This window comes from Lagopus muta, chromosome 17 (genome assembly GCF_023343835.1).
Source record: "Lagopus muta isolate bLagMut1 chromosome 17, bLagMut1 primary, whole genome shotgun sequence".
NCBI lineage: Eukaryota > Metazoa > Chordata > Aves > Galliformes > Phasianidae > Lagopus > Lagopus muta.
Window position 1 is genome coordinate 4,912,067 of NC_064449.1, and position 23,959 is coordinate 4,936,025.

The following is a 23,959-nucleotide window of genomic DNA, read 5'->3' on the forward strand; positions in this document are numbered from 1 at the left end:
TGAAAGCAGTTCACGTAGGACTGCACTTGGAGAAGCACAGCTGTGTCCTTTCCCTACAAATAAGGACGACTTCCACACATGTATGCAATAAAACTGTATTTTTGCGTGGTTTTGCCTTTTTTTTTTTTTAATACAGACATTTGTACACTTTCTTACAAAACTGCAGGTAACTACAACTTTTCTTAAATCATTTTTGGTCGGCAAGTACTGTAAAATCTTTGTGTGCAATTATCATGTATTTACAGGGCCTCGTGTTAGTGATTTTCAATGATTATTACAATAATGTCACACACTCTCAACATAAAACATGGCTTAAGATAAATATATTAGTAAATAAATATTCTGAGAACATATTTCCATAAATGAAATGTGCTGCTATACATATACAGAATATATACAGGATGCTTTCTAGCTTTTAAAACATTTAAAAAAATGGTAATGAAGGAGAAAGAGCCCTTTGACCATATTACAAATCTTTACAGCAAATTTTATACAAAACAATTTTAAGTGCTATAAGATCATTAAAAAAAAAAACAACAACAAACATTTTAAATAGTGCCTCATGAGCCAAACACAATGACAACTGTTCATGGAAGCAGTAGAAAGGTATTTTGTTATAAAACCACCTATCATGGCAGCTGGACAACTGGACAGACATACTGAGGATGAACGACACGTTGACCATAAAGCCAAACACAGAAACCAAGCACAGGGCATCTCTGTAAGGCCTGCAGAACTGTGGGACTGGCAGAGATCCCCACAACACGTGAAGGAGGCTGGTACAGGAACACCATGAGCCACAACATTCAAATACCTGTTGCAGAACCGTGCTTTGCCACCCGGCGCCGTGCAGCTATGGAGCACAGTGCACCTCAGTGGCCTCACAGTGCCTGGTGAAACACCAAGCAAGGTAATCCAGGTGGCATCCCATGATGTGTGCAATGCTTTTCGTTTGAGTGGAGGAAGGAGAAAGGGAAGACTTTTAAAAAAAAGCCTCGTAAAGTTGCTTCTCCTAACACATGCCACTTACTGCAGTCATTCAGAGAATGAATACGTTTTCAATAAACTTTATACACAGGAAATATGTTTACTTTTTTGTTTCAGTTTTCTACCCAAGTATTGGCTTGTGTCAATTCTCTGAACAGCTGGATCGGGGCGTTTGTTCACTTAGAGAGATCTAATGGGAACTGCTTCCAACAGAATTGTTTTTTCCTAATTTATCGAGTACAGAAAGGAAAAGTAAATGAACCAACCTAATTTGTTTCTTTCTTGGTTGTTTGCATTTTATAAAGTATTTCCTTCGGGACTATACAGAAAAGAAGTTACCTTTTCTGGTACTCACAATCAGCCCAGTGCTGTCAAGGACATCATGGTTGCAAACATAAGGTGAAGCATGCAACTCCTTTTCACGACTTTTAAATACCTTCGAAGCCTACTGAACTTCAGACCAATCTTTGCAGCAGGCTGGCAGTGTGGGCATTAACAAAGTAGTTTCCCTTTAGGAGAATTCCTGCTGTGAATATAGCAGACAGGATGACACTGTGTCCTCAGGCACATGCAGCATGACAGGCAATTAAACCATGCTATGGTAGCCTCTTACTCAGAAGCCGCTGTTTCCACAGGAAACAATTGCTATCAGAAGTGACGACAGACGTTATCCCATGATAACCAATGTCCCCACTAGTACAAGAACAAGAACAAAAGTATGTGCCCAGGCTAATGGAGTACAGAGAACGCTCTGTACACGAGACGAAAATGAAGCACAACTGGCTGGGCCCAAGAAACCTTTAAAACAGATCGATCTATGGAAGCTTACATCATCCACAGCAACCAAGGAAACCATGACTAAAACCAAGTCCTCATTTCCCTGCGTGTGCAATGGGTGACAAGCACTGCTTCCCCTTAGGCATGCTTGCAGGCTATAAGGGAACAAGACAGATTCTGACCTATTTCCAACGTGAGCCAGGCAAGCGCAAGCCCCCTGCAAACCCTATTGTCCTGCATATGCCAGCATTTCCCACAGCCACGAGGGGGGCTACAAGTGCCTGTAAAACTTCCTATGGAAGCCAAGATTGACTATCTACAAAGGTTTCACCCTTTCTAAACACTTTCTTCTACCACCTGTTTGAGGGAAGGGTGTCCCTCCCCCCCCCCCCCCCCAACATTCTTCACCAGTCAGAAGATACAATGAGGTCCATGTTTTAGCAGGAAATGGGAATATGAACAACCCGAGCTAACAGTATCCCTACCCCCAGTCTGTTAAAACTAATCATGATGGCTGGAGACTCTCCCCAGCCAAATCATTGGAGCAGCATAAAAGGTGGGGAGGGGAGAGGAAGAAGGAGACAGTCTAATCCTTCACCTCTCTCAAAATCATGCATATAAGTTGCTGGCTACTAGGATTTGCTACTAGGATTAATTGATATCTGAACATCCATTCAGCAGCTGTATCCCTCTGGACTACTTTATTTCAAGGTGCTATCTGGTTTCTAAGGCAGGTGTAGCCCTGAGCTTATCAAAGGCTGGACTCCTTCAAGTAGGAGGTAACAGCGTCTACACATAGCCTGGCTTATTTAACACACCGTGTTACCTCTCAGCAAGAGCTGACACGGTCACTTCTAAAAAGAAAAATATAAATAACATTTTGTCATTAATATAGAAACAGCATTAGAGCTCAGAATGCTCCACACCATGTCCCACATGGGCTTTGCACACCAATGGAGGCCTGAAGGCTTCAGGCAAAAGGGAGAAAGAGGATAATCAAGCTGATGTGGACATAGAGGAAGTGGGGGAGGGACTTCTCCACATTACCACTTTTGTGTGTTTGTCAAAGCTTAACAAATTGAAGTCCGTGTGAATTTGGAGTCTGTGATAAGCTCCACTTCTCCACCTGGTGTCATCTGGACAAGTCTAGTCACCAGTCTGGCTTCTCTCCAAGGGATGAGATCCAGCACCTGAACGATAAAGAGAAAATCTCTGGTTAAAACTAAAGAACACTGCATCTTGACTACTGTGTCCAGTTTGGGTCCCAGTACAAGAAACACTGTGGTTGACTGGAGCAAGTTCAGCACAGAGCCAAGGTGCTCTGAGGGCTGGAGCACTTGCCCCGTGACAAGAGGGTGAGGAAGCAGGGCTTGTTTGCAGTTATGATGCTATGTCTGTCATCAAAATTGAACTGAGATCTTCTCAGTGATGCATGGAGGACAAGAGGTAACAGGATTTCACTGAGACACGAAATGGATATATGACTGGATATAAAAAGAAACTTTTCTCTATGAGAACAGTTAGCCACTGGGACAGGGGCAGAGAGGTGCAGTTTATGTCTTTTGAAGGTTGTCATGGAGACTGTCGAGATCGGACTGGATAAACTGAGTCTAACCTGAGCAACTGAACAACGTGGTGTCATCTCAGAGCTGACTGCTTTGAGCAGGAAGTTGGACTAGACAATGCCTCAAGGACTCTTCCAGCCTAGGATGTTTCTGTTAATAAGTGTTAATGAGTTAATAAACTCCATGAGGCAAGGCAGATATGAAAGAACGTCCTTTGTTCCATGAGTGGTTCTTTTTTCCCCTTGTGCAGGTCAGTGGCAAAGATTTTCTCATATATTCTCCTACAGCAGTTTCAAGTTTTCCACTCTTATTTTTCAGCTGCATCTTGTCAGTCCCCTCCTGGCACTCTGCCCTTGCCTACTCTGGTGTTATCCATTCAAACATACCAAAGCTCCCAGACTGGCACAACATCCCTGGTTTGGGGACCTGGTACTAGCAGTCCCCACAAAGTATGAGAATGAAAGCTCTTAACTACCATCTTCTATCGCTCTAGCTAAGGCCAAATGAGCATAGGTAACAAAATAACACTGCTGGGGGAAGGATTAACTGATAACCGGCTCTCATGCAGAAGACTGCAGTAACCATTAAGGCTGCACATACCTGGGAAACTGGGATCTTGCATTTCATATGCTACAGTTAAAAGGTAGGAAGTAACCAAAAGAAGCAAACTGATTACCTGTGACTTGCGTGGTCGCTGTCAACTTCTGGGAGTGCGGAGTGGAACTAGGAAAGAGCATTCTGGTTTCCTCTTCCTGAGAGCAGTTTTGACGTAGGAAAGATGTTGCCTCATAGCACACCTCCCTCTCATCCTGTACCTCTCCTATACCTTGGCAGTGCAGGTAAGCATCTAGCTCAGATGTTCCATCCCAGGAACTACAGCCACCTGTGTGGGTCCCTTGGCACTCTGTAGGTAGAATTAGCTCACAGTCTCTGTCTTCAGGAATGATGGGAATGCGTTGACCCAGATCATGTACACCCTTATAACAGCTTGGCAAGGTGTCATCAGGAAGCGTGTACTGCACATTCACTGCATAGTCTTCTGTATAGCAGCCACCGCCTCCACTGCCACTGTTGCTACTACAGGCTACCTGCTTCTCTTCATAGAAGCAGCATGGCAACCCTTCGTATTTTACCCTATCTGTCCTATGCAAGTGGTCTGATTTAATACTGTACAAGCCCTGGGTGCTCCCTGACTGTGGTTCTAACCCTGGGCCACATGCCCCCCACAGCGGAGAACTGAGGAAGAGTGCACTACAGTCAGCTGTCCCATTTCTAGGCTCCAGGGCAGAGTGCTGGAGTTCAAAGCAGCACGCGCATGCTTGCTCCATAAGCGGCCCTGTTATCTCTGGATTCTTCCAGTTCATTTTAACATCCAAGGCAGCACCAGGAGTGGCCTCAGGTCCTCCCTCTGAGGTAGTGCCATTTGGATCCCTGTGCTCTAGTGAGGAATTACTGCTATAGTTCATATCCATGCTGCAATTAGACAGTTGGTCCCCTGAGGAAGAAGCTGGCACAGGCCGGCAGTCAGCACTCACCAGACTGTGACTGTGAGCTGGAAGCTCATCCTGATGGGGGTCCTCCAAGAGAACAATTGCACCCTTGTTTGTACCACCAGCCTCACCCACTCGGCAAGGGCTTTTACTGCGGTAGATGTATGGGTCATAGTCACTGCTCAAAGAGCTGCGGAAGGTGGAGCAACTCCCATAAACACCTTGGTTGCTGACCTCGGTGCAGTCAACCATGGAATCGCTGGAGGAGCAGTGACACTGACCAGAACTGCTGCTGCTGCTGTCACTTCCAGGGCAGTCAGCTAAATATCCACTGCACACTGAACGATGACCGTGATAGCAGCTAAAGCTGGAGGTACTGCCACTCTCCAAGCGAGATGAGGGCACTACGTGTACCACAGGAGGGAAAAGCACACTGCTACCAGGCTGAAAGGCACGGGAAGGACCCTTTGAGGAAATGCCAGTTGAAGGCTGTCCATCTTGCTCAGGGTAACTAAGGCCTTGGAAGTAGTAGTGCTGATACATGGTCTCGTACTGGGAAAAGCACGCTGCTTTAGAAAAGTTTCGTCCTCCAAACTTGGGTCGTCGGAAGTTGTGAGCTGGAGAATAAGCCCTATGTTCCAGGCTGCAGTGGTGTGTGTTTAAAGCATGGTCCAAATGAATAGGCTGATAGCTTCGGATATAGGCTGCAGATTGGGCTTGGTAGAGGCTCTGTTCACCGTGTCGCTCAACTGTAAGTACTGTGATGGGATTTCCATGAGGGTCCATGCTTGTCCGTGTAGGATACGCTGTTATCTGGTTCGCTCTGTGCACTCGGCCTGGGTAATGGACAGGCAGAATCACCCTCTGCTGCCGGCTGCGTGCTGAGTTGATGGATTCCAGACAGACTGGGCCTGTGTTTCCCTTCTTCTGTTCTGAAGGAGAGAAATAAGGAGTGAAGAAGTAGGAGTATAGTCGTGCAGGTTAAGAGCGAATCTGGCAGTCAATGCTGTTTTTGCTTTGCACATTACTTTACACAAACCAGTTTAAAAAAAAAAATTATTAAATAATTCTATTAAATGTAATTGTCCTCATTGTGTTCAAGGGCTGACCAATGCTGCTCTCTGCTGAGCACTGTGCCCATAACAAGGGAAAAACAGAAATGTGGCTTGATACTCCAGAGTATGCAGTCATTTTTAAACAACTGCATTTCTAGGGTTGCACTACAATAAAACTATGGGCTTTACAGAGATTTATCTACAGGCATAGCTGCTGTTTCATACTGTGAAGCCTGAAGTGCAAAACACACGATGCAGCTGAGCATCCCCACCTCATTAGCAGGACATACCAATGATGTTATGGCGGCAGTGAGGACAGGTGTGATGCTGCAGTAACCAAGGATCCACACATTTCTTGTGAAATCGGTGAGTGCAGGGAATGACACGCAGCTCCTAAAGGAACACATGGAGGGACATAAAAAGTACTGATGCCTAATGAGTAAATCCTCACACTTTATTCCTAGCTCTTTTTTTTTTTCAACATAGCTGAATTCCTGCTCTAGAAGCAGTAAGGAGGATAAAAACCCCACTACATTCAGCCAAAAGCACAGTGGTTAGGGATAAACCCTCTGAAAAAGTGGTCTAATGTTAGAACTTCATTGCGAGTAGCCAGCATTTGTCAGGGTGCTTTTTACTGTGTGTCCTGTGCCTTAATGCGTTGGGGGAACCCGTACTAAAGTATTAAAGTAATCCCCAAAATATGAAAGGTACTTAAACAAAGATCAATGGAGTCCAATTAACAGCGCTTTCATTCTTTATATGGAGGTTTAAAGCTTTGATTATTGATTGCTGCTGTCTTAACAGGCCTATTTTCTACTTCATCCTTTCATTGCTTTCTCTGGTAGAAGCACATCAGAGAAGGCAATTGCTGACATCAACACAGAAATGATAAACAGAAGGCTGAACCTGGCTCCTGAACCTTGTGGAGCTCCCTCCCTTCTCTGGTCTCCCATCAGTGCAGCCTGAGGGAGGGCTCAACCTACAAAGTGAAACCCCCTCAGCTCTCACTTTGCAGTGTGGTGAAAAGCTCTTGAGACTTACATTGCTGACTGCACAGTGCAGCTGAGACTGAGCTGGCTGCTCAATGCGATCTGTCCGGCAAATGGCACAACCTCAATACATGATGCATCCAACAGCCAGCTGTATGTCACAGGGCTAAAATGAATTAAGCTATGAGCTATATTCTCAGCCTATGTTGAAGAAACGTTCTATCCTTTACCTCCCCATCAATGTACTTCTCCAAGCAGATGGCACAGTCAGAGGTAGAGCTGCTACTGAGTGTATCCAGAGCACCGCAGCTACCTTCCCGGTGTCCCTTGCTTTTAGACTTAAACTTCCTGGTCTCCATTTTTTCCAGTGCTTGCACTGCAAGCCTGTTCATGGAATTCTAGAACATAAGAAGAAGAAAAAAAAGGCAACACTGCTGCATAAGGGACTGTAGTGTAGTAGCAGAGAAAACACCACCACATCAAATTAATGTACCTTTCAAATCACAGCAGGCTCAAACTAAGGCACCGTGCTTTGCATTCCTTATACATGCATACCCACGCACTGAACAGTTTACAAATTCAAACTGCAAGGTCCATTAGCTTCTATTTGCTTTCTCTTTCATGCCTGATAGGAAAAAATACCTCATCTAGAATTACCACATTTTATACCTCACAACCTTCTCCAGCTAAGGATTAAAGGATATTACTCTACTGAAAAAGAGTTGTGATTTCTTCTAAATCATTACAATCTCTCCACAACACATGAATGAACGTTTGGACTTCTTTTGGAGTACAACAGCATTACTGATACTCAACTTCTGAACAGAAATACTCTTCCTTCCCAAAGGCTAAATGGTTCGTTCAATACTCAATGTCTGAATTTAACTGAAGGGACATCAAAGGTCAGCGTAGATCTCCTTTAAAGACATTGTCACATCCATTCAAAGGCCTACACCCACGGATAAAACCTTTCCCCAGAGATGGCTATTCTAAGTCAGCATCCTGTATTCCTAAAGGCTGCAAGTTCTAGGGCGAAGTACAAGAAACTAACTTTCAGCATTCAATAAATAAACCATTACTGCTCTTACCTGACTACGTCGTTGTTTCAGTTTGATCTTGACAAGAAGAATGAGGCAAACAAGAGACACAACCACAAAGAAGGCCAGGAAAATTCCCATATCAAAGTACTCAGTAGGTTGCTTAAAAATTAGAACAACATTATTATTTTTCCTATCTTTCTATCAGAGTCAAATCTACTGTTCCTTTCTCTTTTCTACTTTCTCAGTGGTCAGTGTCACATACCTACACAGAAAATGTTAAGTCAATGCACTCTGCTCATTAACAAGGATTCTATGGGACAAACCTGAGGTACATGTGTTACTGCAAGTGAATGAAATACACAGAGTGCCAATCAGGAGATGTCAGGTTCACAGCAGCTCTGGGCTAATTCTACATGAAAACAGAGTGTTTTTTTTAATTGAATTGTACTAGTACAAATTTTCCTTTCTTATTGGTTTGCTTGCATATCTGAGCAAGTAAAAATGAGTATTTACATCTTCAGCAAATGGTGCACTTCTCACTTTTTGTATCAGAAGTATTCCTTAAAAATACAGCAAAACCAAAATGGTAACTGGGTCATTGCTGACCTTTAGTTTTGTTCTTCTTATATGAGCTACATGTAATGGATGCTAAAAAAATCTCTAGAACAACATTTTCCATTAAAATTACAAATATCAGATACAAAATAACAAACCCATGTTTAAAATACCACCCAAGAAATTAATTAACACAGGGCAGGCTATCTTACAAATCTGAACTGCTAGGTGCATACAGTAACTGTAGTATATAACTAAGAAAAAGGAAAGCCTCTATTATGTAAAATTGCTAGCCACTTATAAATTTTAAAGAACATGTATAGGGAAGACATCAGGTCCCACACTGTGGATTCTACACTTAAATCAAACATGGCCACTTGTCCACAGTAAAGTTTCTCAGTTGATTTAGGTCAGCAGAATTTCTCATCTGTTAAGTCTCTGCACTGCAGTTAGCAAGCACTGCACGCAGTCACAGCAGGGCCACGTTTAGATAAAGTTCCTTAAAGTCTCACCCGTGGGGGGCGATGCTGAATCCTTGCTCGTGCCACTTTCTGCTTGTTAACTATGTTCATTAGCTTGACAGCATCCGCACCCTTCACATACACCACTGGTCTCTTCAGAGGGTCTTCTAAGCCCTGGTTCAGCTAGAACAACAACAACAAATCTGCTCAGGAGGCACATCTCAGCACAAGTACTTCTCCTCTTCTGGAGAATGGAAAGAAGAGGAAATGAATGTGAAAGCAGAACCGATTCCAGCACCAACCGTTTTTCTCTACTACAAACCTAACTGTTCACTTGGGTCCTTTGGCTGAGAATCAAAATGCATGACACACAAATGTCCAGAACTGCACAGAAGGCAGTCAATCAAGTACCACTTGTGGTTGGTGTATGTGAAACTAGGTCTTGTCATTCATCTTCTGGTTGTGAGCGTTTGCATAAGCTGCTGCTCTGTCCTGTAATAAAGCCTACAATGCCAGCTGCTGCCCTAACCTCTTTCCATTTTATTTGTTCATGCAAATAGTCAATAATCAACTAATTTTCCAATCACTGTAGCTAGCTGCACCCAGTTAATTAGCAACAGTCAAGGACGGAGAGCTGTTGGTAGATGAAAGACACAGAGGCAGCAACTCAGCTCTGCATGTTTAGAGATGGCTGAGAGTAATTGGAAGTTGCAATACAGAGAAAAGACTGGAAACAAGATAGATAACACCCCTGTGAGATAATTTTTGAAAAAATACTGAGAATGTTTGCAAAATTAAGGCTGTAGCCTTGATGCACATGCAGACCACAGCTCCCAAAGTACCTACTGCAGAGTCCATACTCCTCAGACCAACAGATGCTAATTTCACAATCAAAGCCAGCTTTTTAAATGTAAACACAGAGAGTCTCTCTTTCCTCAGGAAGTTCAGGCTGCACTTGAAAATATTCTGCTTCACTTGTTTCTGCTGTAGCTTTCTTAAGACAGAAGAAAACTAAACCAAATGTAGACTATTTTCATGCTTGTTAAGCTCATTTTCTCTACTCAGTTAACTCGAAATTGCCTGGCAGGATCTTCTGAAAGCTTCTCACAGAAATATTACCTCACCCATCTAAGAGGAGAAGATGGAACTTACACAGTGACCCCTGGGGAAAAAGGAAAAAAAAAAAGAAAAAGAAAAATTCTGCTGGTCCACACAATACTTAGGCCAAAATTCAAAACTGCAAATAAGAAAAAAAATAGTTATACTTCTTTTTTTTTGGTAGGAATTTGTTTGAAGTTTGAAGCCCATTTTACAATCTCAAAAATAGCAGCTGCTCAACAGTGCTGTTGATCAAAGCTGGGCACGGCCAAACCCCCTGTATGCAGTGCTGGGTAGAAACCTCATCGCCTCGAGGCCACTCGTATTTGCCCCTATCCTTTCTCAAAAATGCAGCACCAGTATTGGATTCAAGATTCTAGCAAAGGCTAGAAGAAAAATCTAACTCCCCACGCTCCTCTCCTTCTATCATTCTCAGCATCTCCATTGCTTCTTGCCTGCCAGAAGATAAGCAGGAGTTGGCCAGAATCTGTGTGTCTTAATGTTGCTCAGAGCCCTGCCTACCCTGCGCTGCTGCCTCCGCAGTTCTACAGGAGTCCAACAGAGGGTGTAATAAAACCAAGCTCCCTCCCTCATACCTGATCAATGGCATCTGGGTTTTCAGAAACATCAAAGATGACCGCTGTGGCTCCTCGCTGCACTGCTCTTTTTGCCTGCAATAGGAAAGACAGCATCCTCAGACTTATCCCAAAAGATCACAGTCACCACCGAAATCACTCTCTTTCTTCATTTCAGGACAGCAAACTTCACACTGTTAGATTCTGTGTAGTTGAAGTAAATGACAGAGTCATCGCAAACACAGAGTCATGGAACCAACATGGAATGCGGTTAAACTTCACTGTAGCTTCTGCAATCCCTGCCTTTTCCCACTGAAACTCCTTCTTCAACAAGGTTTAAAATAAATTCATGTGTCATTAAGACCCTTCAAACATTTTAAAGATAATATTTTTATTTTTCCCCCCTTCATATTACTTGAAAGCATTATCAAAAAGCATACCGTGTGATTTGGGGTGAGATGCGAGTTCACTAGAGTAGAAAAGTAAAGGCAGACCAGGTTCTTTATGACCTGTAAGTGTCTTGGCCATAACAAGCTCTTGGTATCAACTTGTGTACAAAGTGCCTGCAGAGAACACTGCTCTTTCTGGCCACTGGAGGTCAGAACTGTTGCATATAATGTTTCAGCATCGGAGCTGATTAAATGCGAAGCTTTTAACTAAAAGCATCCAAAGCTGGAGTTACCAACAGTGGGGAAAAAATAAATAATTAGAACATATTAAAATTCCTTGGGATAGATAAAAGAGTACTTTAACCATCTAGGGTAAAACAGTGTTATCTGTTTCTGCCACTGTGCCTCTCCACATTTCACTCAAGAGATGCTCAGCGGCTCCACAGAGCAATCATTGCCAGAAGCTTCTCAAATCTGCTTCTACCTTTGGTGGATGCAGACAGCAAAGCATTATTTCCTCCACCATCACAGACTAAACAGGAGGACACCGGCTCTGCAGAGAGACTGGCAAAACCTGAACCTGAGATATAAAGGAAGCACCCAAAAGTTGTGGATTATGAAACATCACACAGTGCTTTAGCACAGAATGAGGGGACCTTAAAGATGACCCAGCCCCAACCCCCTGCCATGGGCTGGTTGCCCCCACCAGCTCAGGCTGCCTGGAGCCCCATCCAACCTGGTCTTCAATACCTCCAGGGATGGGGCACCCACAGCTCTGGGCTGCAGTGCCAGGGTCCCATCACCCGCTGAGTACAGAATTTCTTCCTACCATTAAACCTCATCCTTCCCTCTTTTAGCTTAAAGCCATTCCCCCATGTCCTGTGACTATCAGACACCTGCTGGCCAGAACAAAACTGTGAATTTGAACATCTTCAGGTAGTTTTCTTTTTTCTATTCTTCTATTTCATTTTTATTTTAAAACTAACAAAGTCCATCAGACAGCACATGAAGGAAACCAACACCCAGATGGAGTCTCTTTCTCAGAGCAGCAGGTATTTGTCCTCTTTGAAGTCAGCACACCTGGCTAATCACTAGTAGCTGTTGGGGAGGAAAAGTTAAAAGGAATTTAGTACACATTCTCCACTGAAGAGATGTGGCCCTGAGGTGAAAACTCATCCCTGTTTCCCTAAGAGGCATCTTTTACAAACATGCAGCATATGTAGAACTGCTCAGGGTATTTAGGCTGTTCTTTCAGAATGGTCAGCCAACAAGCGAGGCACTTTGATCTCTGGAAATATTCTTAAAAAGGATTTAGAGGTCGGTTCAGAAAAATTCTTCATTTGCAAACACATCAAATGAGCAGCACACAGCACAGCAACTCATTAAGTTCCTGTGAACGAGATGCAATCCGTATGTTTTACTCTCTACTGCAAAATCAGCATTCGCAGGCTGTCCAAAGCAGTTCTGGGTACCCCATCCCAGGAGATGGCCAAGGCCACAGATGGGTCCTGGGCAGCCTGAGCTGGGGGGGTGGGCACCCAGCCCCATAGGGATGGAGCTGGGTGATCTTTAAGGTCCCCTCCAACCTCAGCCATCCTATATTAGAAATTAAAAATACCAACTGGGTTCAAAATTTGTGCTGGAGACGATAACATTCTTTGCCATGTCTCAATAGCAAGCAGTATAAGACAACTGGAAGGAATCCCAAGTAATACAGTTGGAAACATTTTCTATAAGGCTGTTCAACAGTAGTATTGTACCTATCAGGAGGGTTTCCCTTATCATTCTACCTGAATTTTTATCCCTCCCAACCCTTATACACAGCAAGTTTTGTTTAATCCCACTAATACTTGTGTGTCAAGCCAATACATTGAAAATTAATCATGATATGTCACAGGATTATTTTGATTCTTTGGTACCATGGAAGATTGAGACAGAAGGGATCTTTAAAGGCCATCTGTTCCCTCTCCCCTGCAGTGAAGAGGAACACACAGAGCTCCATCAGGTGCTCAGAGCCTTGTCCCCTGAGCTTAGGTGTCTCCCAGATGGATGAATGATGGGGTATCCACTACATCTCTGGGCAATCTGTACCAGATGGTTCAGAAGGTGGAAGATGGGGCAGCAATGACATTCCAGCTGTAAGGTTCATGACCACCTGAGGAAAATGAACATCCGTAAGCCTGTGAGTCCCAAAGAGATGCATCCCAGACTTCTGAGGTTATTGGCTCACACAGTCACCAAGTCGTTCCCAATGATATTTGGAGTCACGGCAGTCCCCGGTGACTGCAAAAAGGCCGTGTCACACTCATTTTTAGGAAGGGTAGGAAGGACAACCCAGGGAACTCCCAGCCCGTCAGCCTCATCTTTGTGCCGGGAAAGATCACAGCACAGATCTTCCTGGAAGCTACGCTAAGGCACACGAGAGGGGACGACCAGCACGGCTCCACCAAGGCAGGTCTCCGCAGTGAGACCAGCTCCACAGTGCACGGATTTCAGGGGTTCCCACCCCTCACACGTGCCTCGTTCACCCCATCCCAGGAAGCAGCACACAGCAGCGCCCGCTCCAGCGCTCTGCGGCTCCAGCTCCGCCGCTTGGCGGCAGCCCGGCCTGACCTTCCAGGTTTCGCTGGCAAGAGATCAGAGAGCAGCCACAAACACACCACACAGCCTGCCGCTCCTCGCCGCTCCCCCTTCCTCCTCCTCCTCCTCCTCCTCCCCTAAAACTCGTTTTTAAAACCGCAGCGCTCTGTTGAGAAGCAAACGAGTGTGAGCAGGCTGAGGCCTGAGCACAGCCGCTTCTCTCATCTCATGTTCTCCTTACTATAGGTTGGAGGGGGGCAAACTGGGGGCCCACCATGCACCCACAGCCCCAGAAATCTCAGGGCTAGGCTGCAGGGACACCCTTCCATCCTCTGATCCCCAAACCCGTTGGGTAATTAAAGCCCAAACATCTTTGAAAACATCCTATCTGCTCCCTAGCAATCAGGGCAGCTCAAAATAATGCAGCCAATACAAGTCCCAATTAAAATGATCCCGGTCTATAATAGGCATGTGACTTTTGCATATTAGGCTATTCAACCCTTTAAAGACTGCTCCCTAAACACATTTTTCTGAGCGAAGCGGCCAAAAGCTAGATCACAAAGAGGCACACCAACTGGGAGAGAGGAACAGAAGTCATACTGCCGTCTGCTTTACCTTCACAACTCCAAGGTCAAACGTGTATTTCCCCAATTCAATTTCCATGCAATTAGCAGAAAGCAGTAAAGAAGCCAGGAATAGAAGTTTCTGAGATTACTTCCCTTCAGTGGTTTAAAATAAATGACATTTTACTGCATCGCAGCGTTCTTCCTCTTTTGTAAGGAGCAATAAAAATAATAATAAAAAAAAGCAGTGATATACTTTCTGTAATTTAAATAGTTACTCTTTGTTCATAATGACAGTCACCTTCCAGTTCTTCTTCACATTCCGAGTTCAAAAGCCTATGCTATAGAACAGCTCTGACCTGTTTGCTTGACAAGGCTACCAAGGAGAGTCATCACCATCTTAACTTTTACTCTTCCTGAAGAGTGCTCCCACATCCTCCTGGTGAGGCACTGCACAGGGTGCCCAGAGAGCTGGTGCTGCCCCATCCCTGCACACAGCCATGGCAGGGCACAGGGCTGTGAGCACTGCTGGAGCTGTGGGTGTCCCTGTGCACTGCAGGCAGCGGGAGCAGACAGCATTCGAGGGTCCCTTCGGACTCAAGCCATTCTATGGGTCTGTGATCCTGACTGATGTTACATGGAAGTTGTTGTATCGTCCATGCACATCAACAGCTAACTCTGACACATGCAAACGTTAGGCCCAATAGTGCAAAAACCGCTCATTGAGAGCAGGAGGACTGGAGATGACAACAGTTTCCAGGAAGCTCTCTACTGGCAACTCCTAAATTACTTTGTCCTCAAGTACAAAGAATAATGAAACACTAAATCGACATTAACTGTAACAATAGGAAGGTGATTCCACTCTGGAAACAGAAATCAGGGTGTATAGCTGAATCTGCTCTCTGGATAAGGCACTCAATCCTTTGTTTCCTCTGTTTTTTGGTATTTAAGCATGTGCTTGTGTACAGAGCAGAATCAGCTAACTTTCCCATAACAAGCTTATTCTCCTATTCCATCTGGACCTCAGGAAACACAGTTAACAGAGGTTGCCTGGGAAGGTTAGTTACAGAGTCTCCATCCCTAGAGAAAAGTTTCCTGAACACTCTTGGGCAATGGGTGTCCTTGCTTAAGCAGGGGGTGGACCAGATGGCATCCAGGGGTCCCTCCAACCTCAGCCATTCTGTAAGTAGCTCTCTTCTTTAACAACCTTCTTTCACTGTCTGAAAAGTATGAGGATGAAGCAGGTTCTTGGTGTGTTGCTTAAAGGGTGGCTCTCATCCAACATGAGCCATAATCCATTCCCAGCTTTGTACAAACAAGCCAAAGAGAAAACAGAGCCACAAGCAGTGCTTTCAGTGGATGCAGATAACAGACTGGTCATGCAGAAGCATAATTAGAGGAGAGGAACAAATCTTTAAAGTTGAGTGAAGGGCAAAAGAACAGGAAGAGGTCCATGCAGAGCATGATAACATTGTGGTTACACAGGTGAAGGGAAACAACTGATGAGGCACGATACGTATGTTTAAAGTTTATCTAAGCAACACAGAGAACAAAGGTAGCAAAGGATGCGGAGAGAATTTCAGTCCATAACTGCTCTGAAAGGTTTGTAGCCATGTATTACAACAATCACATCAGCAAATACTGTAAGCAGTACTCCAACACACAACCATCTATTGGTTCCAACCAGTCCAACACACTGCCATGGGCAGACACCTCCCACCAGGTCAGGCTGCCCAAAGCCCCATCCACCCTGGCCTTGAATGAGACACCCACAGCTCCTTTGGGCAGCCTGTTCCAGAGTGTCATCTTTAGTAGAAGAACTTCATCCTAATACCTAATCTAACTCTCCTCTTTTAGTTTAAAGCTCTTATCCCTTGTCCTATCACTACAGTCCCTATAAGTAGTCTCTCTACCTTTGGTCACAACAAGGGCTCCCTGGAGCTTTCTTTGCTCCAGGCTGAACCCCAGTTCCCTCAGCCTTTTGTCACAGCATCCAGCTCCTGCTCTAACTTTGTCTCATATACTGACTTTACCTATATACAGCTACAGAACCCATTTCAACTGATGTTTTCTGCATTGGCTTCAAGTGCTGTGACTTCTTTGCTCCCTGACACGTGCAAGAAAAATTCACCTTAGAACTGCACAAATGTCTCCACTCGTCTTGATTGAAGAATTAAAGTAACTAATAGAATTTCATTAGCAATAAACCTGTTTGAGATCTGTATTTTCCAATCTCTGCAGCAGTTTCTATTGGATTATTTTGCTTTGTGTGAGACACAGTACACAACAGGTTAAAAATGCTTTAAGTATATTTCAGTTAATCATAAACCAGGCATGGAACAATCAAGCAAGGTAGCTGAGTTTTCCCCTCAGAAAGTCCAGGAAGAAAACAAGCTGTTAAAAATGCTGGTTTTGTGCATTAGAAATGCCACAAAATGAAGCACAGTGGTTAGGTAATGTGAATGGGCTGAAGGTAAGATGTCCAGCAAGGAAGACAAAGACCTAGGGGTTCTCTTAAAAGTCAGTTCTGCATCAGTTTATTCAGACATACGGCAGACTTTTTTTTACCCCATAACTGAATGTTAGGCATAGATGATTCTAGAGCAACTAAAAATCAGAGCTACAGAACCACCTTTGAATTTGCTTTTTCTCAATCCCTTAAACATCACCAGCCTCCGACTTTATGAAACTTCCTGTGCTGAAAAATCTATGGAAACAGAAAGATGCAGTGTGTTTATTACACATTTTAAGGTCCTTTAAAAAAAAATAAATTTATTGCAAACATCACACAGGATTCATCTGTTTCCATAGCATTTAAATTTGCATGGAGAGCTATCAACAAAAACACACTTTTTTTTTTTTTTTTAAGCTAAATTCCTAGATAAAACTGGCAGTAGGAAAGGATGCTTCAGAAGTATCTGCGACCTGTATGAAGCCACAGACAGAACTTACTGCTAGTACTTCAGCCTCACAAATACTCTTACATTTGGAACTATGTACCTGTCTTACTAGATGAGCCTCTAGAGATCCAACTGCATGAATTTGGTTCTAAAACTCAGTGCACTGTAAGTACAAACTATTAGTGATATCTGTAGGATGAGGTATAGGAAGGAGTTGATTTATTCTCTTGGAGAAAAAAATGCTGAAGACAGAAGGATTAAGCAATGGTTTAGGTGCTAACCGCAGTACAAATGCCAGTAAGCTGCTTTTAGCAAGCTACCTAGCTGTTCCATCAGGTGCCCAGTATGCACTATTAGTGGGGCCTCATTGCACAGCTGTACTAAGTATGACTGGGGCTTTTTTCTTCTCCTTTTTGTTTTGAAATATATCTCCTTCTGGGGTGGGGGCAGGCAGCAGAAAATACGATAATACGTTTGCTCTAAGTAAATGGAGTCATCAGGAGAATTGGTTTATACATTCTCATTTAGTTGATAACTGAGCCAGTCTAACCAAACCTGCACTTCTCCTGTCAGCTTTTGAGGTTTTCCCTCTTGTTTTCTCTATGAACTAAGAATTACTGAACTTCAGGCATATCTTCTACTTTAACCCAGCCCATCAACCCAATATTCCACATCAGAACTCTCCACATCGTGGACTCAGTGGTCATTAATCTGCCAAAAGAGTGGGATTACACAAGCTGCGTGAGGTTGAATCCTTTTGTAGCCGATTCTATCATCAGCTGTCTTTGGTCCTCTGAAGAAGTCAGCCAGCTTCTCGCACAGCGTATTGGTAACATGTAATCAACACTCAGCAGCAATCCATTTGCCTGTGCCATGTCTCCAAGGAACATGATTTTTGATGAGAAGGTCCAGTGTCGTGATTTATTCCTCTGGAGTGGTCATGGATTTCAGCAACTTCGACTGCAAGAGATGCAGGTTTCATCTTGCAGCTCGAAGAACTCTATTGTAAACTCAGCAGGGAGCACGAACTGCAATGCCCCATTGTGCAGACAGCAGCTATAAGCATACTGAAAAAGCAGAGATTTGAGAACAAAGACATAACATTTGATTTTCAACAACAGGAATGGTATCACTTAAAGAAAATGGTAATAAAACCCATTTTACTTGAGAAGCATGGAACATCAGCCACAAGCAAAGAAAGATGTTTTGCCTTAACAGACTGCTGTGCTCTGCTTATCACTGCCAATCTTGCACAAACCCCACAGCATTGAGTCAAGTATACTTTTTAATTACAAACTCCCAAATCTTTTTCCTCTCAGAGCAACAGAGAATGTTAGCTGTATCTGTACAATGCAGGCCGTCCCTCCTATCCCCCTCCTACGCTGCTATCAGGTGCTGACATTCATCAAAAGCACCTTGCCCCTTGAGCCACAACCACAGTTAGAAAGCCAGGCTGCTGGAAGGAGAAAAGGAAGAGAAGTTACAGATTAACCAACTGATGCCTCAGCCCTGTTAATGTACAATTCCCCAGTATTTCCAGAAACACTGAGTTCAGCAAAGCACGAGCAGGATGCATTTCAAACCTTGTTTTCAGATAAAGAAAAAGGAGCTTTTAGATTTCTGTCTACAAAAGCAAACACTATCAGAACAAGACAGTAAAGCATCAAAGGATTGCACTAACATAAAATTTCTTCCTGTCAGTAATTCTCAATTTAGCAGCTCTGGCACTGTGAGATGGCTTTTATAATACAAGTATCCTGCAGATACTGCAATATATGGCATTATGACAGTTGCTTTATCGAAGAAGCAATACTGAAAGTGCAAAACTATAACTCTATATTTAAAAATACTACCGCTATTAAAAAACATTATGTACTTCAGGTCTGAAAAGAAGACATACACCCATATGCTATACAATCACATTTGGCACAGGGTGCCCAGAGAGCTGGTGCTGCCCCATGCCTGCACACAGCCACGCTCAGGAAATGGGGCTGTGAGCACTGCTGGAGCTGTGGGTGTCCCTGTGCACTGCAGGCAGTGGGAGCAGACGGCCTTTGGGGGTATCTTACATCCCCAACCATTCTATGCTTCCAGTGTGATCCACAGACCCATACCACTCAGCACTAAGGAGCTCTCAGTTAAAACTAAGAAGAAAAAAAACCACAAGAGCCTCTCCAGTCTGGGGTTAGGGAGAACTACTGCCATTAGTTCATAGTCTAGACAGAGTGGAGAAAAAAAACATGAACAGGGCATTCATTTAATGCTGAATACAGCCAAGCCTACTGGTTGTGATACACTGCATTTAAGGGACTCCGTTCCCCAAATCCTGCCTTCTGCTGCTACAGTCCAAGTGCAGGCCAACTCTCCTTGATAGGAGAAGTCAGTTGCAGAAAGAAGGGTGAGCACAGGAAGAGAGCACTGGTCTTGAACTATGTAACAGTGGCCCAGCAAGAAGCATTCATGACAACTAACCAAGAAATGAATGGTCATTCAGAAATCTTGTTACATTTTATAACCCTTCAGGGCATGAGCATTCTTACAGACAAAAAACCTCCAAAATATAATAGCCACAAGATGTGCTCATTTTTGAAACTGTAATAATACTGTAATAATAATATAACTGTAGTAATATAACTTTTTCTAGTTATCTACAATGCAAAGATAGAGCAAACTAAAACTAAAATAATTCAGTAAACCAGAGAATCATAGCACCATAGAACGGTTTCTCTGATATCAAGTTAGATTTCGTAATACAGCCATTCCTTTAAGAACTCCACTTCTTAAGAAGTTTTTCTGAATGCCAGGTTATACCACCACCAAATAACCCAAATTTACCAAGATCAGCTCATGTAAATTTTGAAGATATTAGACAAATGTTTGTGCAATCACATCAGCTTTCTGTTTCCCAAACTTGCCTTCATATGCCCAGCATCTGCACAGATCTCTAACTCAAAGCTAACATTCTGAGGGCTGAGTTATGGTTCTTGTGCACCATGCCACGTTTTTGAAGATCAGAGTACTTGCATAACTACAGTCATGTGGATATAAACTGTCAGATCTCACACTTGGAGCGAGTGCAGCTCCCAGTCAGGTCACATCCAAGCGACTTGAATGTCACTTGAACACAACAAGGTCATGGGCACAAAAATGATAAATGAATGACTTCTATTCACTGCTGTCTAGGAACCAAAACACTCGTTATCTCGTTCACCTCTACAGCTTCTAGGCTACTTCCCTTGTTCTATTTATTTCTTAACTGTCTGCCTATTTCATTTGATCTCTTCCTAATCACAGAGGCTGAAACGTGCTCTAATAGAACACCAATTTAAAATTAGAAGTCAGAATGCATACAGAAAAGGAAAAACTGAGTATTACGTCTCAAATTCAGAAGTTTCTTTTTCTTATCACAGAGTTTTTGAAGTTCTTAATTCCTGCAGGAATTCCACCGGCTCTCAGACAATTCAATAAGGAAATTCAATCTTTCTGAGCAACATGCTTTAGAGCTTATGGTGGAAAGTTCTTCTTCATAACGACCTGGAGTTGTGATTCCTGACCCACAGCTTTAGTAAGTATTTCTGTATTTTAGGGAAGAGCTGAAACTTCAAAACAGATTCAGCTCAGGTCAAATTCTGTCAAGAGTAGAGAACAGGCCTGAGGCATTTGCAGTAGCCTATCAAAGATATGCTGACACATCTACAGCAACCAGAATTTGAAAAGCTCAAGAGCTTTGTGTGTATCAGTACCATCATATTGCTATCCTCTAACAGGAAAGCAAGACAAGGTAGAATATGACTACAGCTCACCAGAAGTACTGTAAAGAAATGAAAGCAAGCCTAAGTGCAAAAGACTACGAGTGATGAAGGTCAATTTGGGTTATGCATCTATTTTCAAAAGTAAGAATAATAGCAATGGAAAAATCAGTGTCTTCTGCTTAGTGTCATCCTGTCTTGTTTGGCCTCAACCTCAAGCAGCTGGCCTTCATCCATAGGCTGAGCTCTACCTTAAACAAGGATATTTCAGAGATAACACAATCATCATGTGAGGTGGTAAAACAGTAGGTCCAAGTCTCAACAGAGAGAGAAGCAGTTTGTGTTATTACATAGCTGCATGTAGCCTGTGCAAGTATGGTCAGACAGATCTCACAGAAGCCAAGGTGAGCTGTCAAGCAGCGAAAGTATTTTCACTTCCACATCTATTAGAGTCAAAATGCTGCAGCATACTCCCCTGGAGCTTCTGTCACCTTTGCCAGGGAAGACAATCTGCATCCATCAGTACAGAATAAGCATGCAGCTCCCAGTACAGGACTTCAGTCCCTGAAAGAACAAAGGCTTGTAAAACTCCCTTGGTGTCCAGTAGAATACTGCTGGTGCCTCAGTGAGATCCTCAAACTTGTGCCTTCTTCCTCAGAAAGAATCAGCCTGAGTAATAAGCTCAGTAGTAGAGGATGAATGGCCCCCCCCAGTACTCCAATTGATGCAGCAACTTTTCATGGGTTGGCTAAGAAAAGGTGACATGGACTGTCCTTCTGATAGCGGTTCCTGGTTTAGAATTAGATTCATTTCGAGGTCCCATACTGTGGTGGGCCCTTGTTGTTAGTTTGTTACTTCTTTCAAAAAAAAAAAAAGAAAAAAGAAAAAAGAAAAAAAAAAAGAATAAAAAAGGTAGAGGATTCTTATTACAAAGGGAAACTGGAAACTTCTCTCCACACAAGCAGCGACATGGCTGTATTGCTGAGGCCTCAGGGTAAGGATTAAAGAAAAACAAAATAGAAACCCTTCCATCTTTAATTAGGGTCTTCATTTGCCAAAGAGCCATTCCACAGCGGGAGGAATTACATTCAGGCCGTTGCTTGGATAACGTCTCCCAGCAGGTTGGCTCCTCAGAGCAGCCTACTCCAAGCCAACAATTTCTGGTTACTTGGAGGCAAGCAGCCTGCATATTGTTTTAACTGGCCTGGCTTTTGCAGCCAGTTTTGCTGAAAAACAATCTTCTATTCAAAATGTAGAGATAAAAGCTTCACTCGGTTTGAATTTGTCCCCAGTTTCTTTCTCCCTTTCTTTTTTTAAACATGGGAATTATAGGTTCTGGAGTTTGCATTATTTCTCTTGTAGACATCAGTGTTTTTCTCCCTCTGGCCACTTGATTCTTTGCCAGTGAAGGCTGCTGTCTGGAGTCCAGCCATTCATCAGCCCCTACCTCATCATTAACACTGTGGTGCTGGCGGTCACAGCCCATTGCTGGCGACAGGAAATCCTAACTTGCAAGAGGTTAACCACAGCCCATAAACAGCCAGGCAGGCTCATTAGTCCCTTACAGTCAGCTGAAGGGTCCAGACCCTCTGGGAGTTTCGACACCATTCACGGACTCAAGAGTCTATGCATTCCATGCCCATAGGAAAACAGCTCCACTTCCTCCTCCCTTAAAACGTTTGCTACTTGGATCCTCTGGCTATGGTCTGTCCTTTCTTCCTATCCAAAGCCAACCAAGTCATTAGAGTACTTTGAAAAACTGAATGTCTGTGATGCATTGTCTGGGCTTACCAATTACAACACTGGTAGGCCACAACTGAGACATAAATGCAGTAGAATATATACAAGCTTTTGATGTTTTTAATAGATTTAGTCAGTTTCATAGCCACTGTGAGCACATCTAAGGCAATAGCCAAGCAGAAGTTGATAATATATGCCTACTTGCCTGAAGAACTCATTTCACAAATGCACCCAATTCTGATCTCCAAGAAATAACCCACCAGAACTGCAAATGGCTTCAGTGCTCCCTACAATGACCAAAAAGCCCTTTTCAAACTTGATGTTTTTGAGTGTGCAGCATGAATTGATACTTGACCTGTAAGGAGTTGATTCCCTGAACTTGGTATAAACATCAAATTGTCATGTCACTCAAACAGCCACCTCTATATATTATCTACCTGGCAATCATGGAGACATGTTCAGAGCAGAGAAATAACTTTCTGGAAAGTTATCACAGAGAAACAGGATGTGAAGCATGTTTTCTTATACCAATCTTTTCTCTTTCCTCTCTTTCAATCTTATAAAAACTTCTGCAAAACATCCCCTCTTTATATATGCAATTTCTTTATTACCACTGTTTATTACATCTGTCCATCTTTTACTCTGAATGTTGGAGTCCCTCTCATGCAGCTCCAGTTACATTCCCCAGTTCTCCAATTTCTTACAAAGCCTCCTGCCTCTCATGCACTGAAATTAGGCACGTCACTCACCTATGAAGTCCTACAGAATTCCATCCCCTGCCTCCATGCCTGCTCCCTATTTTCTTCACTTTCTGACCCATTTATCCATTCTGCTTGCCAGCCTTTTGTGTTTATCTCTGCTCCAACATAGCTGCACCTGAATGATTGTTTGCTTTCCTGCTTCAAGCTCTATTTTTGTAGTGCTTCCAGTGCATGTGCAACTGCATGTTACTTATCATTCCATAGGTAGATTCTGCATATAAATTAGCACAAAGTCTGCATTAGAGAGGCTCACAAAGAGTGTAGAATCATGAGGGTCCAAGTACTTGAGAGACTTAAAACATTCACTTTATCCTTATTTTTATGTTGTTCCTTAGACTTTCAGTTCTTACTCAGCCTGAATTTCCATTAATTTCATTGGGAGTTCTGACTGAGCAAAGACTCCAGTAACACATGTTGTGCAACAACAGCTGCTTCTTTAGCTGAAGATAAAAGCAGCTGTGTTTCAGTTGGTTGGAGAGGAGCAAGGGTGGTGGTGAGGACTGCTGAGGACTCAACTCTAAAAGTGGACACTTATGTGAAGTAATCAATCCAACAACAGCAGACCTAAGGAGTGCCCAAAGGGGGAAAGCATCACAGAGAGCCTTTCTTCATGAATAACTGTTGCTTCTCATAACAATGCACAGTGAACATGAAAAGGAAGCTAGTAAAATAATCCAATAACAGA

General features: G+C 43.3%; 1 protein-coding gene across 2 annotated transcripts in view; it reads right to left on the minus strand.

The window, feature by feature from the left end:
* Positions 1 to 105: 105 nt before the first annotated feature.
* The window catches only part of ZNRF3 (zinc and ring finger 3), a 72,541-nt gene continuing 48,687 nt past the window's right edge, over positions 106 to 23,959 (minus strand). Inside the window, exons 3-9 of one of the 2 annotated variants that reach the window (XM_048963884.1) lie at positions 10,614 to 10,688; positions 8,971 to 9,102; positions 7,952 to 8,062; positions 7,094 to 7,261; positions 6,165 to 6,267; positions 4,006 to 5,751; positions 106 to 2,954 (exon numbers count right to left, since the gene is read on the minus strand). In XM_048963884.1, the coding sequence (XP_048819841.1) occupies positions 2,911 to 2,954; positions 4,006 to 5,751; positions 6,165 to 6,267; positions 7,094 to 7,261; positions 7,952 to 8,062; positions 8,971 to 9,102; positions 10,614 to 10,688 (2,379 nt within the window). In that variant the 3' untranslated portion in view covers positions 106 to 2,910. The remainder of the gene's footprint in view (positions 2,955 to 4,005; positions 5,752 to 6,164; positions 6,268 to 7,093; positions 7,262 to 7,951; positions 8,063 to 8,970; positions 9,103 to 10,613; positions 10,689 to 23,959) is intronic. The other variant, XM_048963885.1, reaches the window with a different exon arrangement.